This window comes from Haliotis rubra, unplaced genomic scaffold, assembly GCF_003918875.1.
Source record: "Haliotis rubra isolate DU_JTF1 unplaced genomic scaffold, ASM391887v1 Scf1154, whole genome shotgun sequence".
In the NCBI taxonomy this organism is placed as follows: domain Eukaryota; kingdom Metazoa; phylum Mollusca; class Gastropoda; order Lepetellida; family Haliotidae; genus Haliotis; species Haliotis rubra.
The window spans coordinates 147,707-159,547 of NW_025765064.1; the positions used below are offsets into that span (position 1 = coordinate 147,707).

Genomic DNA, 11,841 nt, shown 5'->3' on the forward strand with positions numbered 1-11,841 from the left:
ACTGGTCTACGAGGTCAAGCTGGTCATCGTCCTAGTCGCATGTCATGATCACATAATACAGCTGAAGTTTAAGCAGATGCTTCAAATGTGAATGGGATGACATGTGGATCTGGAGATAATTTCAGTGAATTAATTCACTTCGAAATACCAGACACTGAAATTCAAGCGTTATAACTAGGCACTCAAGGTCATCATTTTACTAAATTTGTAAATCATCTGAATCCGGTTTGCCTATAATATTAACTTCCACTACTACTTAAATGCGTACGTGTATGAATAATGTCAGATCGTGTTTAATGATTTTCTTCTTGTTTATGTCAGGGGCATTGTTTTGAAGAACTGAAAGCACATTGACAAGTATGGCATTTAAGTGTATGTATGTGCATGTTCAAGTTCCTATAATTGATATCGTAATGATCATTATAGTGACTAGTTTATTGTGTGTCATCTAGTCTACTGTCACGGATGTTGTTACACCGGCAGTTATCTATCCAGTTTTAAAATATTGCTCAAATTCGTAAATAGGTTTGTATTTTTGGCCTTTGCGACCCAGTATTCGACTATAAGACAGTATCGTACTATATCATTAATCCTTTTATATATCCAGTACAGAATGTATTGTCCCTCACTATTGATACAGCCGTACCATAACGCTCTTTGTTCGTTGTAAAGTTCGTGCCTGTTATTTTGGTATGTTGGTATCGAAACAATGTAAATTTAATATTTTCGAGAATTATTTTTGTCATACTTGCTGTTTGGATTAGCATTATATTTCAAAAGGTGGCCTTAGATAATAATCTTTCTCAGGATATCAGAATAGTTCGGAAAGCCTTTCAGCAGCAATAGGTATCCCGTAAATTGTAATTTTTGAAGGTTTTATGATTTTTTGAACATGCAGCAAAATCTGTTGGACATCTACTATGCAAGTACTGGATAATTGTCTCTTTTATTGGTCAGTTTTCAGCATATTTGTACTGTTACCGTCTGTTTCTGGAAACAATAGTTAAATGAACTTTTGATTATTTGACATGTATGCCGCTCAGGTCTTCTCATAAGAACTCCTAAAACACCAGTCAAGGAATTTGTTTTACTGGTTCCCAGCTGATTTGATGCACAACTGGTCACGGAGCTGACCTGCAGCGTTCGACCTTTAGAGTGCATGTGCATAGGGAGGATATAGGAAATAGGCTAGTGTAGAATATGAATACATGACAATGCACTGAGATTGATGATGTATTAATTGTCTCAAGCAATGTACCTGAAACATGTCTAAATAAGCAAACATGGGTCACTCTTGTTTCATTTCATCGGTTAATATTGTTTTCAGCATAAATAAAACCTTTCCTGGTCTTATATCAAAATAAGAAACCTCTTCATGATGCATTGTCTAATCCATGTCATTATAAAACTCGGAAAACTCGGAAGCAATATACTCCTTTGGTATTTTATACACAGGTCATGAATGCATGCGTGGTTTTTCATCCAACCTTTTCCAACTTCACCCGCTTCAGAGAGATACGTCTTACGGATAAGACATTGACTATAGACTGATAATTGTCTGACACCAAAATAATAGCTGCTGACTTGCTGTTACGGCTTCAATATTCACCCACAATGTCCCCTACACAATGAGTAAGGGGAACTGCTACCATGTCTGTCAGGTTCTGCCAGTACGTGCACTGTGGTGGGAAAATGTTCACTGTAAGGATTAAAGCGCTCACCATAGTGTAGGACACTCATATTTCGGAGCGGCGGGGTAGCTATAACCTGGTGGTTAAAGCGTTCGCTCGTCACACCGAAGACCGGGGTTCGATTCCCCACATGGGTACAATGGGTGTAGCCCATTTCTGGTGTTCCCACCGTGACATTGCTGGAATATTTCTAAAAGCGGCGTAAAACTGAAATCACTCACTCATTCATATTTCGACCACCGCAAAATCAAAGTCATACTATGAATGGATCACTGATGACACCTACCGATAGCATAACACATGAAGTATGTATTGTCTGACAACCTTGTTTTGTAGCTTTGTGAATGGATAATAATACGTAGTGACGTCAACAAATGTTGAAACTGTATGTACATTACACGTGTAATATAACGCACAACTTCTGAACACGAATATTCAAATCGTGTATTTAAGCATCTCTGATTGCTATCGGTGCCTTATTTTCAATACTGAAATCAAATGGTAGGATATTTTGTGGATAAAGGACGGGTTGGAAATAACAGCTAATAATCATAACCACACTATTTGCATGACCAGCAATTCACTCAAGTAAATCACATCCGTTGGTTTTTCTACTTTAACATTGATATTTTGCATACGTGTACACAGGACTATTTACTGTATACTTTAAATGATATTTTCTGCATTATATTTGATAATTATATGAAACTAAACTATTCCTAAACTTAAAAAACATATTTTCTGTATGATATCGGATAATTATATGAAACTAAACTTTTCATACACTTTAAATAGTATTTTCTGCGTTATATCGGGTTATTTATTAAACTAAACTTTTCGAACTAAACTACGAATGCTAATATTACACTTCAGTTTTTTCCAGTATGGGCTCCATATCATTCTGCCATATTGTATTGTACTGACAAACAACAACCCTAAATCAAAAACCACAGAGGTTATTTTTTTGTCAAGAGGGATATGCCATCGGGTGATGAGTTTTCGTGGATTACGGCTTCCATCTTGGTATTCCACAGACCACCAGTCCTCTCTGGTATCCAGCTATGTCAATCCTGCCTGGTACCCATCTATGCCAATACCATCTGGTACCTGCATATGCCACTTTGGTATATCATCAATCCGTCAAGAGGTGCTCTTTATTGCATTAACTTTACAGTATTTGCCGACTTTTTAACCATTTATACTTCTAACATTTTTTTATGTATGTTTTTGACATGAGATTCAGTAATCGTTCCATTATGCCAGGTTACATTTTGGTTACCGTAGGTAATGGCAACACAAACCAATACTGTTAGTTAACCAACCTAAAGATCATAGATAGATTTATTTAGATTCCATGTGCTGTCTGATGTGTTCTGTGTGTGTCCCTGCAAAGTTATAATATACTTCATGGAGACTTGCGAAATATTGGCATATAATCTTAAAATACTATTAGCTTTATATGTATCGTATGATACTGGCTACATCATCTTGAAGTATTTTGCTGTAGGGTTTTCGATGTCTGTTACAAATGTTAGACGGTATAACGGCCTGTATTGTTCTTCAGACTCAATTCCATTTTGGTAAGGATTTTATACATTGTGTGTTTGCTTGCTTTAATAACTGTATATTAGAATAAAGCTTTCATGGAATTAATGTCTATATTATTTGTTGCATATTGATCTCCACTACATTGCTTTACGCAATGGATGGCAATAGGTTCGTAAGGCAACCGACGAAATAAGGATTCCCAACGACTACTTTTTTATGCGCAGCTGTTTGCCTGCATGTGCATACCGTTGGAATGTACACCACCTTAAGGCCAAGACTGACAACATCATGACGGTAAACACTAAGAATATGTTTCAGAGTAAACTTTGTATTGGTTTTACATCAAATCCATATATAGCGTGAAGGGCGAACACTTTAACCATTAAACTATTACATTGCAAAGTCTATGGAACAGTTTTGTTGTTATGTATTTGTTTGTACTCTCAAAGCTCTGTGATGGAGGTCTACGTTTATTATGGAGGTGTATACATTCACAGTGTAGTAGAGGTGAGTAGAAGAGAAATATGACTTCTATGAAGGTACCAAACGTTGCAAGGGAAAGGACTATTATGGACGTCTCTGTCAGATTTGACAAGTTAACTCTGTAACGAATTAAGAGTATACAGCCAGCCAGACATACACACACACTGACACACCGACACACACACCGACATTCCCAGGGGTGTGAGACTGATATAACTTCCGCGTTATACATTCAAACTAAATCTACATGCATGATCTGCTTCTATGCGTATCACATGACATGGGTCAGCGTAACATTTCGTTTTCCCTGTTCGTGTGAGTAAGGCGACATGAGAGGCTCATAAATAATAAAACCTTAGTCAGACAAGCCAACGTACAATTGAGTGAGTAATGATCAGTCCTGTCGCGGGACAATGACACATTACCGGCCGATTGTTTTTGTCAGGCATTACGAAAAGGAATTAGTTTCGGGAATTTATTCCTCGTTGAAATGTAGATGTTTTAGTACTTATGTAATAGGTGTTGATCTGACTCTTACACTTAGGTCAACTTTATATAACAAAGATTTAAGAAGATATAAGTATTATGAAGAATACAGGTAGAAGAAATATTATCCCAAGAGAATTAAGATTTTGTCCATTTTGTAAGAACATTTTAGAAGATGAGGTTAATTTTATGTTTATTTGCCCACAATATAATGATTTAAGAGCAAGATATATGTTAAATTTTGACTGTAAAGATAGAACTTCCAAATGAAAACAACACTTATTCATATATGTATGCAAAATATATTAAGGAAGCTTTTATGCGACGTAGCGCATTATTATTGTGAATATATAAAAATATGTTCTACTTATTGTGCACATCATTCCTTTTGCATTGTATTATGCATTGTACATGGGCCTGTGGCCTTTCTACTAAATACAGTTATATTATATACACTAGGTATGACTTGAACGTTTCAGTGCCAGTGCGATGTACACAAGCAGGACTGGCAATAATTCGTGTCAACATCCGATACAAATCTTACGACACACTTGCGGTTGTGGAAAACAATACTGTATTTAGTTACAATTATTATTTATTGTTCAAGCACTCATTGAGTGGATATATTCTTACAGTTCTAAACATACCTATACAATGGGGACTCAAACAGCAAATTGAGATTGTATAGTACATGGAGAGTGTTCAGCATATAAGTATGAAGTATGGCTTTTAGCAATATTCCAGCAATATCACGGCAGGGGACACTAGAAATGGGTTTCACATATTGTACCCTTGTGGGGAATCGAACCCTGGTCTTCGGTGTGACGAGCGGACGCTATAACCACTAGGCTACCCTACCGCCCCTAGCAACATGAAGAGTGTGTACAGCAGGAAGAATGTGGTACATACTAGTATGTGAAGAAGCGTAGTACATGGCGTGTCTGGAACAGATGTACAGTATAATGTACATGGGTATTTTTAACCAAATGGAGAGTGCAATGCAGATGGTGGGGTAGAAAACATGAAGAGTGTAAGGCAGATGATGATTGCATAATGCACAGTGCAGTGGCAGGGGAAAGATATTCAATGTAGGGGAATGTATAGTGTTCGGGAATATACAGTGTAGGGGAATGCGCAGTGTGTGGGAATGCACAATGTTGGGGAATGTAAAGTGTAGGGGAATGCACAAAGTAGGGGAATGTAAAGTGTAGGGGAATGCCAAAAGTAGGGAAATGTAAAGTGTAGGCGAATGCATAGTGTTGGGAAATGCACAAAGTAGGGAAATATAAAGTGTTGGGGAATGTACAGTGTTGGGGAATGTTCAGTGTTGGGAATGTACAGTGTAGGCGAATGTAAAGTGAAGGGGAATGCACAAAGTAGGGAAATATAAAGTGTTGGGTAATGTACAGTGTTGGGAAATGTTCAGTGTTGGGACTGTACAGTGTGAGGGAATGTACAGTATACCGGAATGTACAGTGATGGTGGATTTAAGTGTAGATGAATGTGCACTGTACGGGAATATACAGTGTTGGGGAAGGTACAGTTTTGGGAATGTTCAGTGTTGGGAATGTACAGTGTTGGGGAATATAGAGTCTAGGGGAATGTGCAGTGTTGGGGAATGTACAGTTTTAGGGATTGTACAGTGTTGGGGAATATACAGTCTAGGGGAATGTGCAGTGTTGGGGAATGTACAGTCGTGGGGAATGTGCAGTGTTGGGGAATATACAGTCTGGGGGAATGTACAGTGTTGGGGAATGTACAGTCTGGGGGAATGTACAGTCTGGGAGAATGTAGAGTGTTGGGAAATGTACAGTCTACAGTATTGTACATGTTCAGTTTTGGGGAATATAGAGTCTAGGGGAATGTGCAGTGTTGAGGAATGTACAGTTTTAGGGAATGTACAGTGTTGGGGAATATACAGTCTGGGGGAATGTGCAGTGTTGGGGAATGTACAGTCGTGGGGAATGTTCTGTGTTGGGGAATATACAGTCTGGGGGAATGTACAGTATTGGAGAATGTACAGTGTTGGGAAATGTACAGTCTAGGGGAATGTACAGTTTTGCAAATGTTCAGTGTTGGGGAATATACAGTCTGGGGGAATGTACAGTGTTGGGAAATGTACAGTCTGGGGGAATGTACAGTGTTGGGGAATATACAGCCTAGGGGAATGTACAGTGTTGGGGAATATCCAGTCTAGGGGAATGTGCAGTGTTGGGGAATGTACAATTTAGTGAGATTACACAATGTTGGGGAATGTACAGTGTTGGGGAATGTTCTGTGTTAGAGGGAATGTTCAGTGTTTGGGTATATACTGTCACGGAAATGTACATTGTTTTGGAATGTTCAGTGTTGTTGGAATTTTCAGTGTTAGGGAATATTCAGTGTTAGGAATATATACAGTGTCTAGGGAATGTACAGTCTAGGGGAATGTTCAGTGTTGAGGAAACTACAATATAGGGGAATGTACAATGTTAGGGGGAATATGCAGTCTAGGGAATCTACAGTGTTGGGAAGGTACAGTGTTGGGCAATGTTCAGTGTTAGGGAACTATACTGTCTAGGGAAATGTATACAGTGTTTGGGAATATACAGTCCTGGGAATGTTCTGTGTTAAGGGAATATACAGTCTAAGGGAATGTTCAGTGTTAGGGGAAAGGGGTACAGTGTTAGGGGAATATACTGTCTAGGGGAAATGTACAGTGTTTGAGGAATATACAGTGTCAGGAGAATGTTCAGTGTTAGGGAATATACAATCTAGGAGATGTTTCCAATGTTGGGAAATATTCAGTCTAAGGGAATCTACAGTGTTTAGGAAGGTACAGTGTTGGGAATGTTCAGTGTTGGGGTATATGCAGTCTAGGGGAATGTTCAGTGTTGAGAATATGCAGTCTAGAGAGAATGTACAGTGTTGGGAATATACTGTCTAGGGGAAATGTACAGTGTTGGGGAATATACTGTCTACAGGAATGTTCAGTGTTGGGGAATATACAATTTAGTGAAGTGCACAATGTGTTAGGGGGAATGCACAGTGTTAGGGAATGTTCTGTGTTGGGGAATGTTCAGTGTTTTGGGTATATGTCACTATACAGGGATATGTATGTGTTTGGAATGTTCAGTGTTATTGGAATTTTTCAGTGTTCAGGGAATATTCAGTGTTAGGGAATATACTGTCTAAAGGGGAAATGCTTCTGATCCTAGAGGGGAGATATTCAGTGTTAGGGGAAACTACAATATAGAGGAGATGTTCAATGTTAAGGGAATATGCAGTCTAGGGAATCTACAGTGTTAGGGGAGGTACAGTGTGTTGGGCAATGTTCAGTGTTAGGAACTATACTGTCTAGAGGAAATGTACAGTGTTGGGAATATATACAATTACAAGGAATGTTCAGTGTTAGGGAATATACAGTCCTAGCGGAATGTTCAATGTTAAGAATATACTATCTAGGGAAATGTACAGTGTTTGGGAATATACAGTGTCGGAGAATGTCCAGTGTTGGGGAATGTACAATCTAGGGGAATGTTCAATGTTAGGGAATATGCAGTCTAGGGAATCCTACAGTGTTGGGGAGAGGTACGGTGTTGGGGAATGTTCAGTGTTGGGGGAATTATGCGGTATGGGGAATGTACGGTGTTGGGGAATATTATGCGGTCTAGGGAATGTTCGGTGTTGGGAAGAGTACGGTGTTGGGAATATTATACTGTCTAGAAATGTACAGTGTTTGGGAATATACGGTGTCGGAGGAGGATATTCCAGTGTTGGGAATGATATACAATCTGGGGGAATGTTCAGTATTTGGGGAATATGCGGTCTAGGGAAGTGTACGGTGTTTGGGGATGTACGGTTCAGGGGAATGTTCAATGTTGGGCTCTAATCAGTCCTAGAGAAAATATTCAGTGTTTAGAAATATGTAGTGTCTGAGAATGTCCAGTGTTGGGGAGGAATATACAATCTAGGGGAATGTTCAATGTTGGGAATATACAGTCCTAGGGAAATGAACACAGTGTTTTGGGATATACAGTTCAGGGAGATGTTCGATGTTAGGGGAATAATACAGTCTAGGGAAATGTACAGTGTTTAGGAGAATATACAGTTCAGAGATGTGAGTGTTAGGGGAATATACAATCTAGGGGAATGTTCAATGTTGGGGAATATTCAGTCTAGGGAATGTACAGTGTTAGGGAGATATACATTGTTTGGGAATATACAGTCTTGGGAAATGTACAGTGTTAAGAATGTACAGTGTGGGAACATACACTTGAGGGGAATGTTCAATGTTGGGAATATGCAGTCCTAAGAATGTACAGTGTTTGGGGATATACAGTTCAGGGGAATGTTCAATGTTGGGGGAATATGCAGTCTAGGAAATGTCTTACAGGTGTTGGGGAATATACGGTCCTAAGGGGAATATACAGTTCAAGAGATGTTCAGTATTTGGGGAATATGCAGTCTAGAGAATGTACAGTGTTTTGGGGATACCCCAGTTCAGGGGAATGTTCAATGATGTTGGGAATATGCAGTCTAAGAAATTGTACACAGTGTTTAGAGATATACAGTTCAGGGAATGTTCAATGTTGGGGAATATACTGATCTAGAGAATGTATTGTGTTTGGGAGGAATATACAGTTCAGGAATGTTCAGTGTTGGGGGAGATATACAATCTAGGAGATGTTCAATGTTGCAGGAAATATTCAGTCTAGGGGAATCTACAGTGTTAGGAGGAATTTTGGTGGTAGGCAGTATTCAGTGTTAGGAATATGCAGTCTAGAATGTACAGTGTTGGGGAATATGCAGTCTAGGGAATGTACAGTGTTGGGAATGATATACAGTCCTAGAGATGATGTTCAGTGTTGGGGAATGTTCAGTGTTGGGAATATGCAGTCTAGAATGTACAGTGTTTGGGAATATACAGTCCTAGGGAATGTTCAGTGTTAGGAAGGTACAGTGTTAGAATATACTGTCTAGAGTATAAAGTGTTTGGGAATATACAGTGTCGGAGGATGTTCAGTGTTGGGAATATACAATATAGGGGAATGTTCAATGTTGGAATATGCAGTCTAGAAATGTACAGTGTTGGGAATATACAGTTCAAGGAGATGTTCAGTGTTAGAATATGCAGTCTAGAGAATGTACAGTGTTGGGAATATACAGTCAGGGAATGTTCAGTTTTTTAGAATATACTGTCTAGAAATGTACAATGTTGGGGAATGTTCAGTGTTGGGAATGTACAGTGGGAAACAATGCTATAATGGCACGTGTCCTCCTACTGGATCTGCTCATATATGGCCTCATTATGCGCATTATCGCCATGTTAGTGGTCACTTGCTGATAGTCGTTTGTTGCTTTGGATCGTGAAGTCGTTGACCCTGAGACCTCAAATGTCTGCATGTGTAGTTATGGCATGACGTTCATGGCGCGGCAAAATCCGTGGTGGTGTGGTGCTGGCGGAATCACCCTGTGCCACCACCCTGGCATGGGACAAGTACTGTCTCCGCTGTCTAAAATGGTCTCACCAGGACCATCTTAGCAGCAGCTTCCTGGACAGAGATACAATATGAGGCAAGTCACTGCATCAGTATGTATGTATGACAGTGTATGTATGTATGGGGATGTATGTATGTATGTATGGCAACTAATATTATGTAAACCGTAGTATGTAGTGTCTTGTCGATGTATGTAGTGTATGTATTGTATGAGATGTATGTATGTATGTATGTGTACTGTATGTATGTATGTATGTATGTGTGTGTGTGTGTGTGTGTGTGTGTATCGATATCAGTACATGTGCTGTATGAGCGCAATCTAATTTGATTGTGGATATATCTTCACATCCAGACATCGTATTTACCATATCAGATTCTCAAGAGGCATACAACTGTTGCACCTATGTATTATAGCGCTTTAAAATGGCTTTTATATCCTTACGATGTACCCAATCACTTCTGGGTACTCTGGGACCTCACTGAAAGAGTCTGCACAGAAAGTACAATCCAACTCTGTTATCTGTAATAAAAGATATCACACGATCAGTCGTTTCCAAGCTAACTAGATAACTTTACTGGCGCAGCAGACAGCTCGCCCTGCCCCAAGCCCAGTTTCATGGGATTTTATTGTCCTGCATGTTAATGTATAACGCAGAATAATACCTGATGACAACGCCAGTTAGACAACATATGATTCCGACAGGAACAACTGTAAACGCAATCACAATCCAGGGGCTCGTGTTTGCTCCTGAAACAGAAAACATGCGCACTTCATACGTATATGCATGAGTTTCTTCTTGTAATGTTGGACAGGGTACCGTTGTACAAAGCGATCTTAGCGCTAAGGAATCGTAACTCCCATACCTTAACATAGTCTTACGACCGACTTAGCGCTAAGGTTGTTTTGTACAACGGCACCCTGATTTATAAATGTTACGTAAAAGTATTGTCACGTTAACTTACGTTGGCAATAGGGACCTGACCACCCGTTCCTGCATCCGTCAACACATACTACAGTGAACCCATCAATGGTCAGCATACAGTCCGAGTTGAGGCAGTGGTCGCTGCAGCTGCTGTTACAGAAGGAGCCATAGAGAGATGGTTTGCATCCAACACTGCATTCTCCCGTCTCTCTGTCACATGGGAATCTGCAACCGTTGGCGCATTTTCGGTCACATTGTATCCAAAACCAGCCTCTTCGACAGCCGTGGTTACACCATCCCGAGTCCATCAAACAGGTATCAGCCGACAGTCTTCTACAATTCCTGTTGCACTTTTTGTCACAATATGGCCCGTGCATTCCATTCTTGCATCCACGCGAACATGTACCATTTGTTTTGTGACAGAGTCCTTTCCTGCAGTTCTTGCATTGAAACTGGCATGAGTTACCAAAATATCCAGATGTACAGGACTTGCAGTCATTTCCGACTTGCTGACACGTTCTGCATTTTAAGTCACATGTCTGATCGCATCTGCTACCTCGATACCCATCAGGACAAGACTTACAGGTGCCATCAGCTTTGCAGGAACGGGACTCACACGTGTCAGGACACGTCTCTTCACAGGTGTCTCCGAACAAGCCCTCGAGACACCCAGCAGCACACGATCCATTTACGCTGCAAAGTCCTTTTGAACATCGACCTCGACAGCTCAGGCTGCATGTTTGTCCGTACCATCCGATAAAACACTTTGAGTCAGAATCGTCCACGCAGTTCAGACACTGTTGGTCGCATTTGTCTCCTACCCAACCAGCCGCACAGCCCAAATGACACATGCCTTCAGAATTACATGTGTTATTTTTGCAGCTGACTGGACACTTTTGCTTGCATTGCCCACCGTAATAACCATTATTACAAACACAGTCTTGCCCTTCCACATCCACACAGGAGGCACAGTGCTCACAAGGTATGTCACACTTCGTACCGTAACGATTAGACTTACAACCATTGATACATTCACCGGTCCATCTGTTACAGAATGAATTGTTGCATCCATCACTACAATCTTGTCCACAGTAAAGCCCTCTTTTCCCCTTACCACAAACACCCTCACAGTACATGCTATATATGGAGTTCTTTGTTTGTGTCTTTGGTGGTTTTGAACAAGGCACACATGTACCGTCATCAGAGAGGTAGGTGCCTCCACGGCATGAA

The 11,841-nt window shown here is 40.1% G+C and overlaps 1 protein-coding gene across 1 annotated transcript; it reads right to left on the reverse strand.

Moving 5' to 3' along the window:
* Positions 1-9,665: 9,665 nt before the first annotated feature.
* Positions 9,666-11,841, reverse strand: LOC124255442 (cell death abnormality protein 1-like). Its single transcript, XM_046689362.1, has 3 exons — positions 10,652-11,841; positions 10,352-10,436; positions 9,666-9,742 (listed from the first exon to the last, which is right to left on the reverse strand). Exons 1-3 carry the CDS (start codon positions 11,745-11,747, stop codon positions 9,715-9,717), a joined length of 1,209 nt encoding a protein of 402 aa, XP_046545318.1. The 5' UTR covers positions 11,748-11,841; the 3' UTR covers positions 9,666-9,714.